Below are 26,703 nucleotides of genomic sequence, written 5' to 3'. Positions count from 1 at the left end.
TCTCAGGTAATAGGTCTTCCACGCTTTTCTTATTGTTTAAGAGCAATGTAGCACTGAGAATAAACTGAGAAGTAAATAGCCTAAGCAAAATAAGGACAAGAGGTAGTTTCCACATGAAAGTCTGTGCAGCAGCATTAAGTAAAATGTATTAAATCACTTTCTATGACAAAGCATTAAGTAAATAGATACCCAATTTGAAAGCATTTAGAAAGTGTAAAATTTAATGCAAGTTTGCAAACACCATTGCTTGAAATCTGCATGAATTTGAACCTAAAAGAAATGCTAAAGTAGATACAGAATTACTCCTTTATTATAAATATGTATAAACTTATGGATTTTAACAATTAAATTTTCAAAATTACAGAGCCAATCACAAACATTAGCAAATACTAAAGAATCTGTTTAAAAAAAGTTTACATTTTACAATCATGTCAATCTATTTCAGTATTTGCAATGTTGATAGCAGAACTTAATTCTTCACCGACAGTAAATTACCATCAAAAATTTAACTCCATTCTATGAGTGGAATTGATAAATCACCTGGTATTCTGCTGCAGTAATCTGAACACCACCAAAATATGATGCATAACCAAGGCAAAAATAAAAATCATCCAAGTCTACCTGTCAATTTCCACTTTTAGTGCTGGAATGCAATTACTACATTGCATCTCAACAATTCTCAAATGAAAAGCTTCCAAAGGTTGTAATTACAACAATATTTTCTCCAAATCAATTGGCAGGTTTAAAATACCTCTCCTCTTGAGTTCAACAAGACTGTAAACGTCACAAAACCATGTTATGTGTACGTTTAAGATTGATTATACTGCTTGTTAATGTTTGTCAATTTTTTATTCTGAAACATGCAATATCCAACAAAAAATTGACATCCAAAGACCAGCAAAGTTTTGCACCAAGGCAATATCCAGTATTACACCATTCCAAACCCTTAATGTAAGATTTTAATAGTGTGCTTAACCATGGGGCAGTTTAAGAAATTTGTCCACAATCAGATATTGTAATGGTGTTTCTTGTGTGGCCATCTTCTGAACCAAATGTTTCAATTAGTTTTACAATATCCATGCCGCCTTTGACATAGCCAAAAACCACGTGTTTAAAATCTAAATGTGGGGCTTCTTTCAGCGTGATGAAAAACTGCGAATTATTGGTGTTGGGGCCTTTATTTGCCATAGACAATAAACCAGGGCGGGTGTGTCGCAAACTAAAGCTTTCATCTTCAAATTCATTGCCATAAATGGACTTTCCACCAGTTCCATTCGAGTGAGTGATATCACCACCCTGAAACAAAATACAGTTCCATTAAGTAACATTGCAAAGCTACATATCACCCATATTTTAAACCTAATTCCCCTAAGATTAGTTATGTATGTTTCGCTGTGAATTGCTGTACACTTGGCAATACAATAATTTTGAAGATACTGTTTCTGCTAATAAATCTCAGACCATTCCCTTGCAAAATTATTTACTTAAGCATGAACTCAAATTAAGCACCAGAAGGGTTGCTAAGAATTTATGCTGAAATAGGGGGAATTCATGTCATCTTAGACTTAGATAATGGCTTTTCCAGTTTTAATTTTTTTTGAAATCTATACGCATAACAACTTTGAGCACAACATCACAGTTAGTTATAATATTTAAATGAAAATACTAGTGGCACATCTGTATGCCAATATTTACTTTGAAGAATTTATTTCAATACTGGTTGTTCCCTCAATTATGGAACACTGGTGCCAGTAAACATTTAGAGCAAGACAGAAGAAGAATTGTTTAAGAAAACAAAGATGTTGTTTATAATTAAAAGACATGGATAGTTATTTGGTAAATCAAATAGGGAATTAAGGTCAAATTTGGTTATATGCGGAACCTCCCGACCCAGAGGCAACTACAGTGGTGCTAGAAAGTTTGTGAACCCTGTAGAATTTTCTCTATTTTTGCATAAATATGACCACAAATGTGATCAGATCTTCATGCAAGTCCTAAAACTAGATAAAGGGAACCTAATTAAATAAATAACACAAACATTATACTTGTTCATTTATTTATTGAGAAAAATATCCAATATTGCATGCATTTGTTGGAAAAAGTATGTGAACCTCTGGGGTAATGCCTTCTACAAAAGCTATTTGGAGTTAGGTGTTTCAGTCAATGAGATGAGATTGGATGTGTGGGTTGTAGAGGTGCCCTGCCCTTTCAAAAAGGACACAAAGTCAGGTTACTGACAGAGCCTGCTCTTCTCAAGAAAGATCTGTTTATGTGCAACATACCTTGATCAAAACAACTTTCAGAGGACCTTAGAAGATTTGTAGAGATGCATGAAGCTGGAAAAGGCTACAAAAGCTTTTCTGAATTCTTGAGTGTTCATCAGTCCACAGGAGAGAAATTGTCTACAAATGGAGGAAACTCAGTATTGTTGCTACTCTCCCTTGGGAGTGGGCATCCTGCAGAGATCACACCAATGCCGAAGGAGGAGAACTAGAACCCAAGGGTAACAGCAAAAGGCCTGCAGAAATCTCTAGAACTTGCTAAAGTCTCTGTTCATGGGTCCACTGTAAGAAAAAATTCACTGAACAAGAATGATGTTCATGGAAGGACACCACAGAGGGAACCAGTACTCTCAAAAAAAAATTGCTGCACATCTCAAGTCTGCGAAAGACCACCTGGATGTTCTACAACGCATCTGGGACAATGTTTCTGTGGACAGTTGAGTGAAAAGTTGAATTTTTTGGCAGAAATCCACATTGCTATGTTTGGAGAAAAAAGGGCACTGCACACCAACACCAAAACCTCATTCCAACTGTGTGGAAGAATGGTGGAAGGAGTGTCATGGCTTGGGGTTGCTTTGCTGCAATGCTGAGGGAACAGTGAATTCAAAATTGTATCAAGACATCTTACAGGAGAATGTCAGGGTAGCAGTCTATCACCTGAAGCGTAATAGAAGTTGGATAATGCAAAAGACAATGATCCAAAATGCAAGAGTAAATCAACAACAGAATGGCTTAAAAAGAAGAAAATTTGTGTTTTGGAATGGCCGAATCAAAGTCCTGACCTTAATCCTATAGAAACGTTATGGAAGGAACTGAAGCAAGCAGGTCGTGCAAGGAAGCCCACCAACATCCCAGAGTTGAAGCAGTTTTATAAGGAGTGTCCTAAAATTTCTCCAAGCCTATGTGCAGGACTGATCAACAGTTACTGGTATTTCAACCTTTTGGTTGAAATTATTGCTGTACAAGGGGGTCAAAACCAGTTACTTAAAGCAAAGGTTCACATACTTTTTCCAACAAATACATGTAATATTGGATCATTTTTCTCATTAAATAAATGAAGTATAATGTTTGTGTTATTCATTTAATTGGGTTCTCTATCTAGTTTTAGGACTTGCATGATGATCTAATCACTTTTTAGGTCATATTTATGCAGAATAGAGAAAATTCACAAACTTTCTAGCACCACTGTATCTTAAATGTCTTCAAAAGAAAATCAGTTGAGTACATGTTGCTCAACATTTTAGAGCAACAATGTAAAGGCAGAAAACTTGTGTGGAATATGAACACCATAATCAACAACTAGGCTATTTCTATGTTTCATGCAATTCTTGATACTGAAATTTAGCAGGAAAGGACAGTTTAGAATCCATTAAGCTATGGCTAGGTAGGCTGTATCAGAGAAATTGCAGAATAAAAATCTATCTCCCCAGTCATACATTTTATTTACTATGACAAGGATGGTAAATGAATTTTAATAAATACCTGGCAAACAAATCCTGGAATGACCCTGTGGAATAGTGAATTTTTAAACCCAAAACCTTTCTCCCCAGTGCAAAGGGCTCTGAAATTTTCAGCTGTCCGTGGAACCTTATTTGCTAGCAGCTCCATAATAATTCGTCCCAAGATCTTCTCATCAACTGATACATCAAAATAAACAATAGGATTATTGCTATCTGATTGGGATACAACTTGCGATTCTTCAGATTTTTGGAGCAGTGAAAGTGCTTTTTGACATTCTTCAAATTTTGTCTTGTAAACTGCAGCCAACTCTGGAGTTTTGAATCTGACAGCAAATTGTTCTATTTTTGCTTCGCCATCTGAAAAATTATATCACATATTACTTTCCTACCTAATAGGAAGAGACAATTTATCTTAACATAATAATGACCCAAGTAATTTAATCCTTAAAGTCCATTTACTCTCAGTTTTGAAGAATATAGACTATAGAGAATTCTAAAATGTGTTACTGGAATATCCATAAAAAGCAATCATATCTAAAACATTTTTAAATTATTTGTAATTTAAGTAATGAAGGACAAATGCTTACCAGTGTAATCTGCTGCAGTCCAAACATATGCATTATTTGATGTATTCAGTAATTTGAGTTCCATTTCATCAGTAATAACATGATTTGCACAGACCTTCAGAACCTGTTCTCTTCTCATAAGAATACGGTAGCAGTGCTTTTGAGAGTGGTACAGAATTTTTAGATCTCCAACACCTCGCTCTTTCCACTGAGAAACATCTCTGTCCCATCGATACAGTTTGCATCTTTCTTTAAATATAATTTCTTCATCCTCTTCACCAGATTTTGTTTCAACCTAATATCACAAAATAATCGTTAACTCTTCAGACTTTCACAATAAAAAATTTCATTGAAAATTTATAAAGACCTTATCAAAGGGACAATATTGGCCAATAATTGTGTTACAATGTTAACTACAGACCCTAATTCTAACAATTAGACAAGGATGCATTAAAATTTCTAGCATAAAAACAGTTCACTTTAATATTTAATTTGCAATTAGATGACTCAGGTGATAAATGAATTGGACATTAGCTGTACAGGCAGTCCCCGGGTTATGTACGAGTTCCGTTCCTGAGTCTGTCTTTAAGTTGGATTTGTACGGAAGTCGGAACAAGTACATCCGGTATTATTTAGCGTCAGTTACTCAAACGTTTGTCTCAGTATATAGTATATATTTTACCTTTCTATGCAAACAAAACACTTAAGAAATGTATGTATTCCAATAATTAAAGCACTGTGTTGCTTAGTAATAATTGTAGCTTTAATCAGGGCAGCGCCTTTCACATGCTCCATTATTCTCACTTTATCTGTTATCCTTTAAAATTGACCCGATTGTTGACCAACTGTAGCCTAACACTTTTCCAATGACCGATGGCGTTTCACCTCTTTCCAAATGCTTTATTATTTCCACTTTATTTTCAATCACGATCGCTTCCCGTCAATGGAACAGAAACACTGCGGGCAGCGGCTCCCGAGGTCCGCGGGGTCCTAAGGACTACCGCATTGAGACAGGCTAAATGGGACAAGTGGGGGCTGTGCTGGGTTTGGGTATTTAATCATCCACAATATTCCGCGTGGGAATTTAAACTGGAGGTGGCAGTGTTTTTTTTTTTATGAGGTCAAGTTGCGAGCTCAACATCAACCTGGCACGGGAACGGACTATCACTGGATCGAACTCGGGAACTCCGTTCTCCAGCCTGGCACTGATCTCACTGCACCACCAGCTGACTGGAACGGGGGTGGGGCAGGGTCAGGTTGAACCTTACTAAGAAAAATTTAAGCCAAATACAAAGTTAAACACTCAACACAGTGTCAACGGCAACGACTTAAAATGGCAGATGGCGTCGCGATTCGACTTAATGGCAGACAGCGCTGCAATCTGACTTAAAATGGCGGACGGCGTTCTCCTTCCTTGGTTCGTAAGTACAAATTGTCCGTAAGTCAGACATTCGTAACTCGGGGACTACCTGTATTGACAGGAAAATCTAAGGTTAAATGACTAATTGAATGTGTTTAGGATTTGGAACCCTACAGCTGGTATATGCCTATTCTTGATGGCTTAATTTATATAAATGAGAAGAGACATAACTAAAAAGTAGAATGGTGGTGAATCAGTGGACCAGAACCCACTGATACTTGGAATTGTCACTGTTTAGCTGCTTAACAAACAAAAGGTGACATGCCTATGGCGCATAAGAAGCCATTGTACTGACATGAAGGCTGCCATAACTCATCCATGGATGGCCTGACCACTGCTGTCATTAATTTCATTTCAGATTGTTCAGGTTTCAGCTGTTTTTTCTCACCCCCGGGTGTTGCCAATCCAGCAGATAATGAGGACTCAGGATAACTTAAAAGCATCACCTTTAACAGCTTTCACAAAGTGTTCCTCAACAGCAGAAACATTTTGAAACTACTAAAATTTTTTCAAAATAAACTTCTACAGTGGGTGAAGCTGGGGGTTGGTGTTTTGCTGGCTGTCAAAGCACCTGAGGAAGTTTCAAGGGTTGCTTTCTTTAATGTACCATTGCAAGTCCTGCTGCTATGAACACAAGACTGAAGAAAAAACTCCAAAAGAGCAGTATTGGGAATTCGGATAACATGTAGATGCAAAGGCAAGCTAAGATTTTTACAATGTGTTTGTTAAACCATATTTTGGAAAAAGTAACAATGTTGATGGGGGTCTGTAAAGAGTACATGATTTATACAAAATAAAAGAATACCTTTTCACAAGCTAAGTGGAAACAACTGATTAACAGAAATGATTTTATGAAGAGGCAAAATGGCATCAGAATGGAACAATATTAATGAAATTAGCAGGTTAGTTTAAAAGAAAATCAAGATTTGACCTTCTAAAATACAGTATCCCATGGTCCATTTAATCTCCTTTAAAGAGAACTGGTGATTTTAGATTTGTATAAAGTTTTAATAAGAGACCATTTATCATTTCCATCACCAAATGACAGTTTGGACAGTTTTAAGACAGTTCAACATTTTGGTAACAAACTGGAAAGATAGTTTCAACAGTTTTCAAAATAACCTGTCACAGCTTACAAATTAATTATTTTAGTAGCTTTGAGGTGTCCTCTAGTATCAAGTCACCCTCCTGAACTTTGTTCATCCTTTAGAAAGGAGTGGTTCCATTAGACAGACGCAGCATGGATTCAGAAAGGGCAGGTCCTGTTTGACAAACTTACTGGAGTTCTTTGAGGACATAATGAGTGCAGTGGATAGAGGGGAACAGGAGGATATCATATACTTGGATTTCCAAAAGGCATCCGATAAGGTGCGGCACAAGAGACTTAGAAATAAGATATGGATGCATGGAGTCGGAGGAAATGTATTGGCATGGATAGTAGATTCGTTAACCAATTGAAGGCAGAGATTTGGTATAAATGGGTGTCTCTCCAGTTGGCAGTCAGTGGTGAGTGGGGTGCAGCAGGGTTCAATGCTGGGCCCGCAGCTGTTTACCATTTACATTGATGATCTGGAAGAGGGATTCAGTGTAGTGTAGCAAAATTAGCTGATGACACTAAACTGAGTGGAAAAGCAAATTGTACCGAGGATGTGGAGAGTCTGCACAGGGATATAGATAGGTTAAGTGAGTGGGCCAAGGTCCGGCAGATGGAATCCAACGGTGGTAAATGCGAGATCATCCACTTTGGAAGGAATAATAGAAGAGCAGATTATTATTTAAATGGTGAAAGATTGCAACATGCTGTTGTGCAGAGGGACTTGGGAGTGCTTGTGCATGAATCGCAAAAAGTTGGCTTCCAGGTACACAGATTAAGGCGGCAAACATAATTTTAGTTTTCATTGCTACAGGGATTGAATTCAAGAGCAGGGAGGTCACCTATACAGGGTACTGGTGAGGCCGCACCTGGAGTACTGTGTGCAGTTCTGGTCTCCATACTTGAGGAAGGATACTGGCTTTGCAGGCAGTGCAGAGGAGGTTGACCAGGTTGATTCCAGAGATGAAGGGGTTAATCTATGAGGAGAGATTGAGTCGCCAGGAACCATACTCTCTGGAATTCAGAAGAATGAGAGGGGATCTTATAGGAACATACAAAATTTTGAAAGGAATAGATAAGATAGAAGTAGGAAAGTTGTTTCCATTGGTAGGTGAGACTAGAACTAGGGGACATTGCCTCAAGATTCAGGGGAGAAGATTTAGGACAGAGATGAGGAGAAACTGTTTTTCCAGAGAGTGGTGAATCTGTGGAATTCTCTGCCCAGGGAAGCAGTTGAGGCTTCTTCACTAAATATATTTATGATACAGTTAGATAGATTTTTACATAGTAGGCGAATTAAGGGTTATGGGGAAAAGGCAGGTGAATGGAGCTGAGTTTACAGACAGATCAGCCATGATCTTATTGAATGGCGGGGCAGGCTTGATGGGCCAGATGGCCTACTCCTGCTCTTATCTCTTATGTTTTTATGTTGTTTAGATTTTTGATAGAATGACACAGATGACCCTTGCTATGGGTGGAGTTTACTGTGCTGGAAAACTAAAGTTTTTTAGCAATATTATGCTAAAAATACCACGTTATCTGTGAATGCAGCAAGAAACACCAGTTGATAAAAGAAATTGCATTTAGACACCCCTCCCTGCATGAATTCTGAGAGTGTCAATTTTATTCTGTTTTTCAGATGTGAGTAGAAATTTATGAATTCTGCATTGGTGAATTTCTGTTAACAAAGTAGTCACCTGCATCCAAAAGTGTCGAGTGCATGACAAACTAAATCTACAGGTACATTTTCCCTCATTATTGCCATAACATACACAACTTAGAGATGCTACTCATCCACTAGGTGGGGTAAGATCATTTGTGTATATTGTCCCTTTGATCATTTTAATTCACAGTGATAAATTATGCCAGCACTACTGCTACTTCCCACCTCATCTTCATCATTGTTTTGTAAATAATGATCTTGTGTAAATTTAGTAAACTGAAGGATTTCAACAATGTTTACGGAATGACAAAGACTACTTAATCTTGCGTTAAAGGATAGTACTATATAGTCAGAGTCATAAGGCACAGAAACAGGACATTTGGCCTAACTGGTCTAAGTTAACCAAGATTGCTATCTGAACTAGTCCCAACTGCCTCTAAACTATTCCTTCCAAATACATTTTAAATATTAACCCACCCCCATCAAACATTTCCTCAGGGAGCACATTACATGAGACCACTTTCTGGGTAAAATAGTTGCTCCTCAGGTTCCTATTAAATCTCTCTCCTTTCACCTTAAACTTTTGCTTTCTAGTTCTTGATCGCCATCCCTAGGAAAAACAACTGAATCCATTCAGCCTATTAATACTCATTATTTTATACATCTCTTTAAGATCATGTGTCATTTTCCTATGCCCCTATGAAAATAAAATCCCAGATTAATCAATGCATCTTCAGAACTCAGCTCCTCAAGTCCTAGCAACATCAAATCTCCTCTGCACTTTTTTCAGCTTAATATCACCTTCACTATTGCAGTGACCAAACTAGTGTAAATTACTGTGATTCAGTATTATAGGCAACCTTAATATCTTAGCATTTTCCCTTCTGATCAGTTTTCCCAAGCTTATTGGAAAAGAATAATCATGGGGCACCAGGGAGGAAAACCCCAGTTGATAAACACTGTTTCGGGTGTCTGTTTACACTTTGTTTCAAAAACATACTGTATACAACACCTATGAAGCATTTAGCCATCTTACTTCAGCACTAGGTGGTGAAATTTACAACACACTGAAATTCTGTACACAAACTACCTCAGTTCAGCCAGCTTAAATCTGAACTGATGGGGTCCAATATCTGGCAGGCTAGTGAATTTAAACTAGTCTGGCAGGAAAGTTGGATCCTAAGCAGCAGGGAAGCAAATGACAGGCTGGAAAGTGATACAAGTGTCAGTGACAATTTGAATTAGAATAACAGGCAGGGAAATAGCAGGGAGCGAGGAAAGCCAATTGGATTAAATTGCATTTAGTTTAATATAAAAGGTATGACAAGGAAGGCAGATGAACTCAGTATGAATAGCTGTGTGGGGCTGATATATTACAGCCATTACAAAAAAACATGAATAAAGGAGGGCAGGACTGGCAGCTTCACAAAGCAACACACAGAATGCTGGAGGAACTCAGCAGGCTAGGCAGCATCCATGGAAAAGAGTAAACAGTCAATGTTTCAGGCCGAGATGCTTTGAGAAGGAGGAAATTGCTTTTTTTTTTAAAAAAAAGGAAATGTTACAGCTCAATTTATGAGCTTTACTGAAAGATCATTATTGAATTATTGAAAGATCATCTAGTGATGGTTTATAAGTAAGGGGATGATCACATTGTTGGGCTTTGACTATAGGCCCCCAAATAGTCAATGGGAATTAGAGGGCAACCCAGATGACAAGGGAAGTTGAGACCCAGAAGCACACGGGATACAGAGAAGTACTCAAAAGAAGAAAACAATGAAGGCAAAGGAAGATTGCTTTGTCAGAGATTATGTAAATTCCGGAGATTTTTTCAGTATATTAAGGCAAAAGAGTAAGCAATAATACAGCCTTTCAAAGACCAAAAGGGTCATCTTTGTCTGCAGTCTCAGGAGATGGGCAAGGTCCTTAAGCTAATGTAAAAGCAAAAGAGAGCATAAAACAAAGCAAAAATTAGTGAGAAGACAGAGGACAGGGAAACTTTTAAAAATCCTACAGAGAACAACTAAAATAATCATTAAGAGGGAAATGATGAAATATGAAAGCAAGCTAGCAAACAACATCAAAGTGGATAGTAAAAACTGAAATATGAAAATGAGACTGGAGAAATAATAATGGGGCATAAAGAGATGGCAGATGAACTAAATTACTATCTTGCATCAGTCTTCACTGTGGAAAACACTACCAGTGTGCCAGATGTTGAAGGGTGCAAGGGAAGAAAAGTAAGTACAGTTACTATTAACAGGGAGGAGGTGCTCAAAAAGCTGAAAGACCCAAGGGTACATAAGTCACCTGAAGCAGATGAACTGCACCCTAGGGTTCTGAAAGAGGTAGTGGTAGAGATGGTGGAGGCATTAGCAATGATCTTTCAAAAATCATTGGACTTTGGCATGGCGCCGGAGGACTGGAAAATTGTAAATGTCACTCCACTCTAAAAAAAAAGGATGGCAATAGAACGGAAATTATAGATCAATTTGCCTGACCTCAGTGGTTGGGAAGATATTGGAGTCAATTGTTAAGGATGAGGTTATGGAGTACTTGGTGATACAGGACAAGATAGGACAAAGTCAGCATGGTTTCAAGGGAAAATCTTGGCTGATGAACCAGTTGGAATTCTTTGAGATTACAAGTAGGATAGCAAAAAAGGATGCAGTGTATGTTGTATATTTGGACTTTCAGGAAAGCTTTTGACAAGGGGCCACACGAGGCTGCTTACCAAGTTAAGAGCCCATGGTATTACAAGAAAGTTACTTGGCATGGTTAGAGCATTGGCTGATTGGAAGTCAGCGAGTGAGAATAAAAGGATCCTTTTCTGGTTGGCTGCCAGTGACTAGCGGTGTTCCGCAGGGGTTGGTGTTGGGCCCGCTTCATCAATGATTTAGATGGAGTAGATGGTTTTGTTGCCAAGTTTGCAATTGTTATGAAGATTAGTGGAGGGGCAGGTAGTGTTGAGGAAACAGGTAGGCTGCAGGACTTAGATTAGGAGAATGGGCAAGAGTGTGACAAATGAAATACAACGTAGGAAAATGCATGGTCGTGCACTTTGGTAGTAGAAATAAATATGCAGCCGATTTCCAAAACGGGAAGAAAATCCAAAAAAACTGAGATGCAAAGGGACTTGGGAGTCCTTGTGCAAAACACCCTAAAGGTCAACTTGCTGGTGTTGAGGAAGGCAAATGCAATGTTAGCATTCATTTCAAGAGGTCTAGAATACAAGAGCAGGGATGTGATGCTAAGGCACTGGTGAGGCCTCACCTCGAGTATTATGAACAGTTTTGGGTTCATGTAAGAAAAGATTTGCTCACATTGGAGGGTTCAGAGAAGGTTCACAAGGATGATTCTGGGAATGAAAGGGCTATCATACAAGGAGCATTTGATAGCTCTGGGTCTGTACTCACTGGAATTTAGAAAGATGAGGAAGGATTTCATTGAAACCCTTTGAATGTTAAAAGGCCTAGGCAGCAGATGTGGAGAGGATGTGGTGGGGGAGTAGAGGACAAGAGGGCACAGCCTCAGAATAGAGGGGCGTCCATTTAAAACTGATGCGGAGTCACTTCTTTTAGTCAGAGCGTGGTGAATTTGTGGAGTTTATTACCACAACCAGCCGTGGAGGCTAGGTCGCTGGGTTTATTTAAGGCACAGCATGATAGGTTCTTGATTGGACACAGCAATAAAGGCTATGGGGAGAAGGCTGAGGAGGGGACGAAAGGATCAGCCATGATTAAATGGCCCAATTCTGCTCCTGTATCTAATGGTCTTAATAAGACAGTAATTTTGTACAGATCTATAAGAACTTCAACACACATTTGATAGGTTCCTTCATGGTACATTAGTATGGAAGGTTAGACTGCATGCGATCAGGAGATAAATTCATAATTAGCTCAGTGGAAGGAAGCAGAGAAAGGTGGCTGAGGGCTGTTTCTCAGACTGGAGGTACAGTGGCATGCAAAAGTTTGGGCACCCCAGTCAAAATTTCTATTACTGTGAATATTGAGTAGAAGATGAACTGATCTCCAAAAGTCATAACGTTAAAGATGGAACATTCTTCTCAACATTTTAAGCAGGGTTAGTGTATTATTTTTGTTTTATACAATTTTAGAGTGAAAAAAAAGGAAAGGAGCATCATGCAAAAGTTTGGGCACCCCAAGAGATTTGAGCTCTCAGATAACTTTTACCAAGGTCTCAGATCTTAATTAGCTTGTTAGGGCTATGGCTTGTTCACAGCCATTGTTAGGAAAGGCCAGATGATGCAAATTTCAAAGCTTTATAAATACATTGGCTCCTCAAACCTTGTCTCAACAATCAGCAGCCATGGGCTCCTCTAAGCAGCTGCCTAGCACTCTGAAAATTAAAATAAATGATGCCCACAATGCAGAAGGCTATAAGAAGATAGCAAAGCGTTTTCAGGTAGCCGTTTCCTCAGTTCATAATGTAATTAAGAAATGGCAGTTTACAGGAAAGGTGGAAGTCAAGTTGGGGTCTGGAAGACCAAGAAAACTTTCTGAGAGAACTGCTCGTAGGATTGTTAGAAAGGCAAATCAAAACCCCTGTTTGACTGCAAAAGACCTTCAGGAAGATTTAGCAGACTCTGGAGTGGTGGTGCACTGTTCTACTGTGCAGCAACATCTGCACAAATATGACCTTCATGGAAGAGTCATCAGAAGAAAACCTTTCCTGTGTCCTCACCACAAAATTCAGCGTTAGAAGTTTGCAAAGGAACATCTAAACAAGCCTGATGCATTTTGGGAATAAGTCCTGAGGACTGATGAAATTAAAATAGAACTTTTTGGCTGCAATGAGCAAAGGTATGTTTGGAGAAAAAAGGGTGAAGAATTTCATGAAAAGAACACCTCTCCAACTGTAAAGGACGGGGTGGATAGATCATGCTTTGGGCTTGTGTTGCAGCCAGTGGCATGGGGAACATTTCACTGGTAGAGGGAAGAATGAATTCAATTAAATACCAGCAAATTCTGGAAGCAAACATCACACTGTCTGAAAAAAAAGCTGACAATGAAAAGGGGATGGCTTCTACAACAGGATAATGATCTTAAACACACCTCAAAATCCACAATGGACTACCTCAAGAGGCGCAAGCTGAAGGTTTTGCCATGGCCCTCACAGTCCCCCAACCTAAAATCTGTGGAGAGACCTCAAAAGAGTAGTGCATGCAAGACAGCCCAAGAATTTCACAGAACTACAAGCCTTTTGCAAGGAAGAAGGGGGGAAAATCCCCCAAACAAGAACTGAACGACTCTTAGCTGGCTACAGAAAGCGTTTACAAGCTGTGAACTTGAGTGTTAGTAAGTACTGACCATGCAGGGTGCCCAAACTGTTGCTTCGGGCCCTTTTCTTAATTGTTATTTTGAAACTGTAAAAAATGGAAATAAAAAAGTAATCTTGCTTAAAATATTAAAGAAATGTGTCATCTTTAACTTTATGCCTTTTGGAAATCAGGTCATCTTTTACTCACTTAGCTATTCACAGTAACAGAAATGTTGACAAGGGGTGCCCAAACTTTTGCATGCCATTGGGATCTCTGTTGTTTGTAATTTATATAAATGATTTGGATGTGAATGTACAAGGTATAGTGAGTAAGTTTACAGATACCAAAATAAGCGTTGATAATCCAGGCTATGAAAAGTTACAGAAGGATCTTGATAAACGGGCTAAGGATTGGCAAGTGGTTTTTAATCTGTTTAAATAGGACCCAGGGAAACTTGCAGAAGGCAGAAGATGGGAGCAGATGGAGCACATTCTGCATAGAGGTCTGTGACTAGTGGTGTTCTGCAGGGATTTGTTCCTCTGGGATCCCTGCTGTGATTTTTATAAACAACTTGGTTGAGGAAGTGAAACGGTAAGTTAGTACATTTGCAGATGACATGAAGGTTGGTGATGTTGTGGATGGAATGTTGTCAAAGGGACGTGGCTGGGATGCAGAACTGGGCTGAACAGACTGAGTTCAATCCAAAAAAATGTAAATTGGTAGTCTGGAAGGTTGAACTTGAAGGAAGAATACAAGGTTAATGGCAGGATTCTCAGTGGTGTGGAGACACACAGCATTCATAGATCCCTCAGCTGCTCCACAAGTTGAGTGGTTAAGGAGGTGCATATATATTAGGATTCATAAATCAAAGAATCGAGTTCAAAAGCCATGATATAGTGTTGCAGTTCTGCAAAACTCTGGTTAGACTACACTAGGAATATTGTCACTTTCACCAATCACCTTTCCAGCTCTTAGTTTCATCCCACCCCCTCCGGTCTTCTCCTATCATTTCGCATTTCCCCCTCCCCCCACTACTTTCAAATCTCTTACTATCTTTCCTTTCGGTTAGTCCTGACGAAGGGTCTCGGCCCGAAACGTCGACAGCGCTTCTCCCTATAGATGCTGCCTGGCCTGCTGTGTTCTACCAGCATTTTGTGTGTGTTGTTGTTTGAATTTCCAGCATCTGCAGATTTTCTCGTGTTTGCTCTAGGAATAGTGTGTTCAGTTCCAGTTCCCTCATTATAGGAAACGTGGAAATTTTAGAGAAGGTGCAGAGATTTATCAGGATGCTACCAGGATTAGAGAGCATGTTTTATGAGGAAAGGTTGAGCAAGACAGGGCTTTTCTCTTTGTAGTGGAAGAGGATGAGAGGTGACTTGATAATGATGCACAGATAGAGCGGGCAGCTACTGCCTTTTTCCCCAGGGTGGAGATGAATAATACAAAAGAATAATTTTATGATGAATGGAGGAATGCTTGGAGGAGGGGGGGGGGAGAAGGAGGGTGTCAAAGGTAGTTTATCTTTTAGACCAAGTGGTGGGTGTGGGGAATCTGGCACCAGGAGTGGTGGTAGAGGCAGGTACATAAGGGACATTTGAGAAACTCTTAGATTGGCACATGGATGAAAGAAAATTTGAGGGCTACGTCTGAGGGAAGTCTAAATTGATCTTGAAGTAAATTAAAAGTTGGCACAACGTTGTGGGATGAAGGGCCAGTACTGTTCTAAATGTGAGATATTGCATTTTGGGAGATAAAGCAGGGTACAGCTCTGGGAAGTGTTATGGAGGATTTTGTCCTGCTGATTTTCAGTGAGGGCGACGAATCTAAGAATTGGAATCATTCTGCAGTTATAGCAATGTTGGGTGAGGCTGCGGAGTATTGTGCACAGTTTTGGTCCCCCTCTTATATAAAAGATGTTTTTAAATGAGAAAGAGTGCAGAAGAGATTTACCAGGTCTGTCGCCTGGATTGGGGTCAGAGTTACAAGGTTGCATAGACTAGAACTTTATCCCTGGAATACAGGAGTGACTTAATAGTGGTATACATGATCATGAAGGACACAGGTGGGGTGAAAACAGTCTTTTTTTCCCGGGTGGAGGTGGCGCTAAAAACAGGAATGCATTGGTTTAAGATCAGACGAGAGAAATTTAAAAGGGACATCAGGAACAGCTTCTTCACACAAAAGGGTGGTGCCCACTTGGAATGAGCTGCCGGAACTGGTTGAGGGAGGCACATTAGGAATATTTAAAAGATATCTAGATAAGTAACATAGATAGGAGAGGGTTAAAGGGTAATGAGCCACATGCAGGCAGATAGAACTAGCTCGCTGGGCAACATAGTTGACATAGACTAGATGGGCCAAAGAGTCTGTTTCCATGCTGTACGAGTATGATTTGGGGATAGACCACATTATAGTAGTTACTGATGACCTTAAAAGGTATGAAGTTGGACAAATCTCCAGGGCCTAACCAAGTATATCCAAGATAACCAAGAGGCAAGAGAAGGAATTGCAGGAGCCCTGGCTGAGATACTTGCATCATTAGCCATGGGTGAGGTGCTGGTAAAAATATTGTGCCTTTATTGAAGGAGAGCAAAAAAAAACTGGGAACTATAGATCAGCAAGTCTAATCTTTGAGGTACATAAATTAATGGAGATGATTCCAAAAGATACATCTGCATACATCTGTAAAGAGGTTGATTCAGGGTAGTCAACATGGATTTGTGCATGGGACATCTTACAAACTTGATTTAAATTTTTTGATGACGTGGCCAAGGAAGATGATGAACACAGGGTAGTAAGACAGCTTATATGGCCTTTAATGTTTCAAATGGTAGGTTGCTCTGGAAGATCAGATCACATGGGATCTATGAAGAACTGGCTGACTGGATACACAACTGGCTTGATGGGAGAAAGCAGTGGGTTATGGTGGAAAGTTGCTTCTCAGACCGGAGGACCATCACTAGTAGTGTGCCTCAGGAATTGGTATGGAGACTATATTTATTATTTATATCAATAATTTTGATAAAAATGTACAAGAAATAGACAGTTTGCAGATATCACCAAGATAGGTGCTAGAGTTGACAGTGAAGTTGATTATCAAAAAATTCAGGGGGACTTTGACAAAATGTGTAAATGGGCCAAGAGATGACAAACGGAGCTTAAGCTTGATAAGATCAAGGTGTTGCATTTGGGGAAGCCAAAACCATATAGGACTTTCAAAGTGAATGGCAAGGCCCTTGGGATTGTTGAAAAACAAAGGGACCTTGGAATACAACTACATGGTTCAACAAAAGTGGAGATACATGTAGACAGGGTGGTGAAAGCAGCTTTTAACACACTGCCTTCCTAAGCCAGGGCATTGAGTATAAAAGTTGGAAGGTCATGGTGCTGTTCTATAGGAAGCTAGTGAGGTTCAATTTTGCTCATTCTGCTATACGAAATATGTTATTAAGTTGGAAAGAATGTAGAAAAGATTTACAAGGATGCTGCCAGGACTTGAGAGACTGAATTATAGGGAGAGGTTGGACAGGCTGAGACTTTATTTCTTGAATAATACAAGACTGAGAAGTGATCTTGTATATAAAATCATGAGGGGAATAGATAGGGTGAATAGACTAATTTTTCCCAGGCTTGGGGAAATCAAGAACTAGAGGGCATACATATTTTAAAAAAATTGAAGAAACTTGAAGCGACTTGTACATCAATTGGAAACATTTAGAAGGTTATTAACCAAATGCTGGCAAATGGGACCTGCCTGGATGGGACACCTTGGTGGTATGAGCCAGCTGGGCTAGATTCTGTTTCTCTACTGTATGACTATCACTCCTGAAGTAATGTCACTGGAATTAAGACTGTTGAACCCAGGGACAACCTACAGATAATGCACAATGTTTACTTTTTACCTCTGGTAAAGAAACTATTGGTTCAAAATGGATATCTTCACCAGCTACCACATCAGCACCATCATCTTCCGCATCAGCTGGAGTATGAGTCACCATCGAATTAAAAACAGGAATTCCTGCATTTTTCCATACAAAATCGGTCTCTTTTTTTAAAAGGGAGGAAAAAAAAAGTATTATTAAGAGCATTGCAGTTAAATACAACATCCAATTTTATTATTTTTCTGCACCCTTAAACAAATGACAAAGAAAAATTAAAAACATCAACGCTGCGTAGTAATGAAAGTAGATCAACAAATCATTAAAGGAGCAGAGCTCCAATTTTAGTATAGTTTTGGGCAAATTCAATTCCTAAAAATGCAAGGAAATACCAATAATCCACTTTCTTAGTCTCTTAAAAGACCACCATATAAGGCAGCAACTCATCAGATGAACTGGTTCTATAAAAGAAAATTCATGTGATTAAGTGCCACAGATCCTTTTCTAATATATTTTAAAATATATACCACTATTTTACTTTGTTGCCTTAATGAACACAACAGCTAATAAGAAATGAACTTTATTTTCGTGTAGATTATCAAACTGAATTCAGATGTTACCTTTCTTTGCAAATGTGCAAGTTTTATTCTTTGCAGCCAAATCTGCAAAAGAAACTCCTGTAGAGTTAAATGCAAACATGCCATTCTCTGTGAAGTGAAAAGAAAACGTATTTGGTTAACTATTTGTCACTCGTATCAAGGCACAGTGAAAAATACTTTGTTTTGCATGCTATCCATGCAGATAATTTTATTACAACAGTACAATGAGAAATGCAGAATACAGTACTGGTTATGGATAAAGTGCAGTGTAGGCAGGTAATAACGTGCAAAGCTATAGCGAGGTAGACTGAGGTTAAGAGTCCATCTTATCAAATAAATCCAAACCAATGTTGAGCTTTTAAAACACAACTGATCACCAAACAGCCACTGGGGATTTTACTAAATAGCATCCCATCATATAGTCCCAAATATGTATTATATTTTACTGTTATTTTAAACAGCTAATCTATAAAACTTTATTCAATGCATACTTAGCATCAAAACAGAGAGCCCACTGCAAGTCAGCTACATTTGCTACAGGTGCTTTCAAAGTTTAACAGTTCTCTTACCACTTTAGATTCTAGTAAAACCAACATATTATTTATCTTGGAACCTAGTCAAAGGTTGGGATGAAAGCTGCCTGTTTAGATTTTACATAGAAATGGTGAAAATCACATGAATTCTGCTAGAGCAAGTCACATTTATGCTATTGCTCTAAACAGATCCAGGTTTAAAGCAGTGTTTTTGGAGCACACCAAAAATCTATAAATAGGGATGCCAAGGAGAAGTAATATTTTTCTGCAGGTATATATGTAGGTATTCAAACAGCACTTTTAGTTCTGAGAAACATCTTTAGGAAAATTAGATAGTTCATCCTATATAGCAGTAAGCTTATACTGAACAGATATTTCCTCCACACTTTCCCCGGCCTCAGAAAGTTCTTTTAAGTTAACAAGTATTTTTCAAATAATGTCATTATCTGGAAATTTATTGTTCTGTTTCTCATGCACCAATGTCAACTGTTTATTCATTTCCATAGATGCTGCTTGATGTACTGAGTTCCTCCAGCATTTCGTGTGTTGCTCTGGATTTCCAGTTATCTGCAAAATTTCTTGTTTCTATTAATACAAATTTGTTTTCTTGTGGTACTCAGAGTCCATACAAATCATATTGAAAAATGTTAGCTAAAATTTAACAACTTGCTGACCAATGATCTAACATTCCATAATTCCAGATGGTTAGAAACATCTAATATCAACAGTTAAGATTCTAGAGCAGGGGTCCCCTTGGTTAATGGTAAGGGTCCACAGCATAAAGGCTGAGAACCCTTTATGTGTGATCACGGAGCCATCGCAGCAGGAGGAGCAAGGGGCTCGGGAGAGTGCTGAGTGCTGGGAAGCAGCTAAAGACCTGAGGTGAGTGTGCTTTAAAAGGAGCGTGGAGGGCAACTGAAGGGTTAAACAGTGTTGATTAGAGGGAGGGAGTACTTGATATAATTGGCAGGGACAAATAAAAGGAGGAGCGGCCAGTGGTGTGAGTGGCTCAGGGTAGGAGTGGCACTTTGAGGCTTTGGCTCAAGATCTTGGCTGAGGACGAGCTTGCTCCCAGTGAGGTAAGGCTGGGTAAGTTCCTTTAATTAATTTAATTAACTTAGGAGTAGGTAGTGGAGGCAGCAGTTCCGACAGTTGAGTGCTCTGTATGCAGTATGTGGGAAGTTAGGGAAAGCACAATTGTCCCTGATGACTACACCTGTAAAAGGTGCATCCAGCTGCAGCTCCTGACAAACCGAGTTAGGGAACTGGAGCTGGATGAACTTCAGATCATTCGTGAGGGAGAAATAGACAGGAGTTTCAGGGAGACAGTCACCCCTAAAACTCAGAAGGCAGGTAGCTGGGTGATTGTCAGGAGAGGGAAGGGGAATAGACAGAAAAAGCAGAAGACCCCGTGGCTATTCCCATCAACAATAAGTATAGTGTTTTGGATACAGTTGGTGGGGACAACCTACCAGGGACAAGCTGTAGTGGTTGCGACTCTGGCATCGAGACTGGACCCTCAGCTCAGAAAGGAAGGAGAGAAAAGAGGAGAGCAGTAGTGATAGAGAATTTGATAGTTAGGGGGACAGATAAGAGGTTCTGTGGGAGAGATCAAGAATCCCCGATGGTCTGTTGCCTTCCTGGTGCCAGGGTCTGCGATATCTTGGATCGACTTCTAGGTATTCTCAGGAGGATGAGCAGCCAGATGTTGTGATCCATGTATGGACCAATGACATGGGATAGGAAGGAGGAAGAGGTCCTGCAAAGAGTTTAGGGAGTTAGGTGCAAAGTTGAAGGACAGGACCTCCATGGTTGCAATCTCAGGACTGCTATCCCTGCCACGTGCTAATGAGGCTAGAAATATGAAGATAATGCAGCTAAATACATGGCTAAGGAGATGGTGCAGGAGGGAGGCTTCATGTTTCTGGACAATTGGGCCTTGTTCCAGGGAAGGTGGGACCTGTTCCAACAGGACGGTTTGTACCTGAACTGGAGGGGGACTAACATCCTTTCAGATAGATCTGCTAGTGCTGCTCGGGGGGGGGGGGGGTTAAACTAGATTTGCAGGGGAAGGGGAACCAGAGTGTTAGAGCAGATAGTGAAGTGGAGGAGGATAAAGGTCATGCAAGGACTGCATGTATAGACAGAAATCAAAGGTTTGTATGTGATAGAAATTTTCTCAGGTGCATCTATTTCAATGCAAGGAGTATTGTAGGTAAGGCAGATGAGCTTAGGGTGTGGATTGGCACGTGGGATTATGACATTATTACTATTAGTGAGACTCGGTTGCATGAGGGGCAGGACTGGCAGCTTAATGTTCCAGGGTTCTGTTGTTTCAGATGTGATAGAGGGGGAGGGATGAAAGGGAGAAGAGTGGCATTACTAGCCAGGGAATATATCACAGCTGTCCAGAGGACTTGTCTACAGAGGCATATGGGTGGAGCTGAGGAACAGGAAAGGCGTGACCACACTAATAAGGTGTATTATAGACCGCCCAACAGTCAAGAGAGAATTGGAGGAACAAATCTGTAGGGAGATAGCAGACTGATGTAAGAAACAAAAAATTTTAACTTTCCACATATTGACTGGGACTCCCACAATGTGAAAGGGCTAGATGGTTTGGAGTTTGTCAAATGTGTTCAGGAAAGTTTTCTAAATCAATATATAGAGGTACCTACAAGAGAGGATGCAATACTTGATCTCCTATTAGGGAACCAGACAGGTCAGGTGACAGAAGTATCTGTAGGCAAGCATTTCAGGTCCAGTGACCATAATATCATTAGTTTCAAGTTACTTATGGACAAGAATAGGTCAGGTCTTCAAGTTGAGGTTCTAAATTGGAGAAGGGCCAATTTTGTGGAAATAAGAAAGGATCTAGGAAGAATGGATTGGGATGTTGTTTTCTGGCAAGGATGTGTACAGTAAGCGTAAGGCCTTCAAAGACAAAATTTTGAGAGTGCAGAGTTTGCATGTTCCTGCCAGGATTAAAGGCAAAGCTAACAGGCACAGGGAACCTTAGTTTTCAAGGGATATTGGCGATCTGGTTAAGAAAAAGAAAGGTGTATAGCAGGTATAGGCAACAAGGAACAAATGAGGTACTTGAAGAGTATAGAAAATGTAAGAAAATACTAAAGAAGTAAATCAGTAAAGCAAAAAGACAACATGAGGTTGCTTTGGCAGGTAATGTGAAGGTAAACCCGAAGGGTTTCTTCAAGTATATTAAGAGTAAAAGGATAGTAACGAACAAAATTGGTCCTCTAGAAGATCAGAGTGGTCATCTATGTGTGGAGCCTCATGAGATGGGGGAGATAAAGGTAGATAAATCCCCTGGGCCTGACATGATATTTCCTCGGACCTTGAGAGAGACTAGTGTAGAAATTTGCAGGGGCCCTGGTAGAATTATTTAAAATGTCCTTAGCCATGGATGCAGTGCCGGAGGATTGGAGGGTAGCTCATGTTGTTCCATTGTTTAAAAAAGGCTCCAAAAATAAACCAGGTAATTACAGGCCAGTGAGCCTGACATCAGTAGTAGGTAAATTATTGGAAGGTGTTCTGAGAGATCGGATATACGAGTATTTGCAGTCAAGGGCTGATTAAGGACAGTCAGCATGGCTTTGTATGGTAGATCGTGTTTAACGAATCTTGTAGAGTTTTTGAGGAGGTTACCAAGAAAGTAAATGAAGGAAAGGCTGTGGATGTTGTATACATGGACTTTAGTAACGCATTTGACAAGGTCCTACATGGGAGGTTAGTTCAGAAGGTTCAGACACTCAGTATCAATGGAGAAGTTGTAAACTGGATTCGAAATTGGCTGTGTAGGAGAAGAGTGGTAATGGATGACTGCTTCTCAGACTGGAGGCCTGTGACTAGCGGTGTGCCTTAGGGATCTGTGCTAGGACCATTGTTGTTTGTTGTCTATATCAATGATCTAGGTGATAACGTGGTAAATTGGATCAGCAAGTTTGCCGATGACACTAAGATTGGAGGCATTGTGGACAGCGAAGAAGGCTTTCAAAGCTTGCAGAGGGATCAGGACCAACTGGAAAAATGGGCCAGAAAATGGCAGGTGGAATTTAATGCAGACAAGTGTGAGGTGTTGCATTTTGGTAGGACAAATCAAGGTAGGACATACACAGTAAATGGTAGGGCACCAAGGGGTGCGGAGGAACAAAGGGATCTGGGAGTTCAGATACATAATTCCCTGTAAGTGGCGTCACAGGTAGACAGGGTTGTAAAGAAGGCTTTTGGCATCCTGGCATTCATAAATCAAAGTATTGAGTATAGGAGTTGGGATGTTATGGTGAGGTTGTTTAAGACATTGGTGAGGCCAAATTTGGAGTATTGTGTACAGTTCTGGTCACCTAACTATAGGAAGGATATCAGTAAGACTGAAAGAGTGCAGAGATTTACTAGGATGTTGCCGGGTCTTCAGGAGTTGAGATACAGGGAAAGATTGAACAGGTTAGGACTTGATGAGGGGGAATTTGATAAAGGTTTACAAAATTATGAGGGGTATAGACAGAGTTAATGTGAGTAGGCTCCACTTAGAATAGGAGAGATAAATACGAAGGACATGGCTTTAGGGTGAAAGTGGAAAGGTTTAGGGGGAACTTCTTCACTCAGTGGTGGGAATGTGGGACGAGCTGCCATCTGAAGCAGTAAATGTGGGCTCACTCTTAAGTTTTAAGAATAAACTGGATAGATACATGGATTGGAGAGGTCTGGAGGGTTATGGACTGGGTGCGGGTCAATGGGACTAGCGGAATAAAGTTCTGACAGACTAGAAGGGCCAAATGGCCTGTTTCTGCACTGTAGTGTTCTATGGTTCTAACCCTTGTTCTAGAGAACGGTATTGTGAAACTAACATGGGTCCTTTACAAAAGAGAGTACATTCATATTAATATACAGGCCTCATTGCTAGCATATCAAAACATTTCACTAGGAATTCTGTATTTCATGTCATGCAGACAAAGCAACTAGTGTACATATTGTTGAACAGCAGAAAGGCAGTAAATTGCCAGTTATTCTTCAACTAGGTCTGGGTTTGTATTAAAAGACTGGAAGAATATCCTTGCTGTTCTTTAAATAGTCACAGAAGCTATTAATTCCTCTCCATCATCAACAGTACTCTGGAAGCACTCCAAAGTAGTGTGAATCTCTGTTGCCAGTTCTTGCAGTCAGGCTTGAACAACTTTCCAAATCAGCAAAGAGTGCCTTCACCAAACTCGGTCCATGTTAACTTACTGATGTGTGAAAAAAAAAAAATAGCCTTTGGTACAGTAGACAAGAGACTGCAAATGCTGAATCTGAAGCAACAATCTGCTGGAGGAACTCAGTAGGTCAGGCAGCACCTATGGAAATGAATAAACAGCCGACGTTTCAGTCAGAGACCCTTCCTTGGAGCTGGAAAGGGGAAGACATCAGAATAAAAAAGTGGGGGGGGGGGGGAAGGAGGCTAGCTGGAAGGTGATAGGTGAAGCTAGGTGGGCAGGAAAGATAAAGGGCTGGAGAGAAAAGGATCTGATGGGAGAGGAGAAAAGACCATAGGAAAAAGGGGCGGGGCCTGTGGGAGGTGATGGGCAGGTGAGAAGAGGCAAGATGCCAGTGTGGGGAATAGGAGGAAAGGGGATGGATTTTTTTTTTAAAAAACAGGAAGGAGAAATCTATATTCATGCCATCAAGTTGGAAGCTACTCAGACAGAATAAAGTTTTGCTCCTCCACTCAGAGGTTGGCCTCATCGTGGCTCCAGAGGCAGCCATGGACCGACAATGGGAATTGGAATTTAAATGTTAGACTGGTGGGAAGTTCTGCTTTTGGCAGATGGAGCAGAGGTGCTCAACAAAGTGGTCTCCCAGTTTACGATGGGTCTCACCAAGGAGGCCTCAATGCGAACACCAGAATTAATACACGACCCCAGTGTATTCGCAGCTGGAGTGTTGCCTCACGTTAAAGGACTATTTGGGGCCCTGAACGGGAAATGAGACGAGCTGTAGCAATTTGGCCACTTGCAGGGATAAGTGGGGATAAATGAATAAGGGAATCACAGAGGGAATGATCCTTGCAGAAAGCTGTGGTGGGGGGAAGGGAAGGCAGAGGTAAAGATAGGTTTGATGGTAGGTTTCCTTTGGAGATGACGGAAGTTGCATAGAACGCGTTGGATGAGAAGGCTGATAGAGTGGTAAGCAAGGACAAGAGGAACTCTATAACTATGTATTTCCGTGCACCTTTGAACCCACTGGTTATTTATCTTCAAGAGTACACAAAGTAGTTCCCACAATTTAAAAGACGGCACTTGCAATCCCTCTATCCAACCCAGTAGGAAAGAAGGAGTTACAGATCAATTGGCATGGTATCTGTAGTAAGAAAAATGCTGGAATTGCTCATAAAGGAAGTGGCCACACTGCAGTGTGGTCGATAGTGTGATGCCAGTTCAGCTCGGGGAGGTGTTTTGAGTTCAATTCTGATGTCGTTGGTAAGGAGTCTGTAAGTTCTCCCTGTGGAATGTGTGGGTTTTCTCTGGGTGCTCCCGTTTCCTCCCACAGTCCAAAGGTGTTCTGGTTAGTTGGTTAATATGTTATTGTAAATTGTCCTGTGTTTAGGAAAGGGTTAAATTGGGGGTTGCTGGACAGCGCTGCTTGAAGGTTCTATTCCACACCATACCTCAAAAAAAGATAAATAAATAAAGCAGAATATTCATGGATTTATGAAACAGCAATCACATCTCCAAAATACACAAGAGCCTTTTGAAGTTGTAACAAAGAATAAGCAGACCAGCTGATATGTCTTGGGACTTTCAGAATGTTTTCAATAAGGCACCACTTAATTTTTAAATAAATTTGATTATTGCAGAGTAATAAACAGTTGGAATAAATCGGCTATTTCTATATTGGAAATGGTGTTAAGTGGTATGCTAAATTCAAGTTGTTTAATGTTATTTCCAGTACACAAGTGTAAAGGAGAACAAATTGTTATTTCGGATTCGATGCAGCATTTAAAAAAAGGCACAACAAACACAATAATAAAAAAACCACAATAAACATAAATACACAAAATATATACATAGATTGATTGTATGTCTGTAAAGTGACATTAGACACAGGAGTGTCTGTATATAAGGTGACTGATAGGAAATTATGAAGTAGTGTTGGTGTAGGTTGTGGAGGGGTGAGTTAGTGGGTAGAGGTGTCGATCAGCCTTACTGTTTGGGAAAAGTAACAGTTCTTGAGTTTTGCAGTCCTGACATGGATGCTATGTAGCCTCGTCCCTGATTGAAGTGTGACGAAAATCGATCAGTAGGGTGGGTGGGATCCTGCATGATCCCTTTTCCACCACCTTTCTGTGGCTACGTACTTGATGGTGGATGGGCCAGAGCCAGTAATGCGTTGGGCAGTTTTGATTGCTTGTTGCAGAGCCTTCTTGTATGCTGTAGTGCAGCTTCCATATCAAGTCGTGACGCAGCATGTTATGATGCTCTTGACTGCATACCTGTAGAAGGACATGAGTATAGTCCAGCTCTCTTCAGCCTCCTCAGAAAGTGATGAGCTTTCTTAATGACGTGGGATGTTAAGACGGTGTGCCAAACAAGCATTTAGTTTCCACTGCTTTGTCATGATGTTACGAGGGACGTGGACAGTGCATTGACATTAAAGGTGGGGTCCCAGCCATTCAAAATGTATATCTGATATTTGAATGAGCTGATTAGTTCAGAATCAGATTCATTTTCATTGACATGGTATGAAATTAGTTTTATGACAGCACCACAGTGCAAGACAAAAAAAAACCAAAAAGTTACAATAATTAAATGGTTCAGAAGAAGAATAGTGAAGTTCATGGACCCATATACATACACACAAGTGTGCTGACAATTCAAAGCTGAGTGGAACTGCTGGTTATTAGGAGAATGCAGAAGCTTCAGGGGGTGAAGACT

At 40.1% G+C, this 26,703-nt stretch overlaps 1 protein-coding gene across 4 annotated transcripts in view; it reads right to left on the bottom strand.

The window, feature by feature from the left end:
* Positions 1-203: 203 nt before the first annotated feature.
* The window catches only part of ranbp2 (RAN binding protein 2), a 73,672-nt gene continuing 47,172 nt past the window's right edge, over positions 204-26,703 (bottom strand). For all 4 annotated transcript variants that reach the window (XM_073043577.1, XM_073043578.1, XM_073043579.1 and 1 more), the window contains 5 exons: positions 18,264-18,350; positions 17,668-17,810; positions 4,330-4,603; positions 3,765-4,099; positions 204-1,296 (listed from right to left, as the gene is read on the bottom strand). In XM_073043577.1, the coding sequence (XP_072899678.1) occupies positions 988-1,296; positions 3,765-4,099; positions 4,330-4,603; positions 17,668-17,810; positions 18,264-18,350 (1,148 nt within the window). In that variant the 3' untranslated portion in view covers positions 204-987. The remainder of the gene's footprint in view (positions 1,297-3,764; positions 4,100-4,329; positions 4,604-17,667; positions 17,811-18,263; positions 18,351-26,703) is intronic.

Source organism: Hemitrygon akajei, chromosome 4, assembly GCF_048418815.1.
Source record: "Hemitrygon akajei chromosome 4, sHemAka1.3, whole genome shotgun sequence".
Taxonomy (NCBI): Eukaryota; Metazoa; Chordata; class Chondrichthyes; order Myliobatiformes; family Dasyatidae; genus Hemitrygon; species Hemitrygon akajei.
The sequence above is the reverse complement of the archived record's forward strand: the minus strand, read 5'-3'. Positions and strand labels throughout refer to the sequence as shown.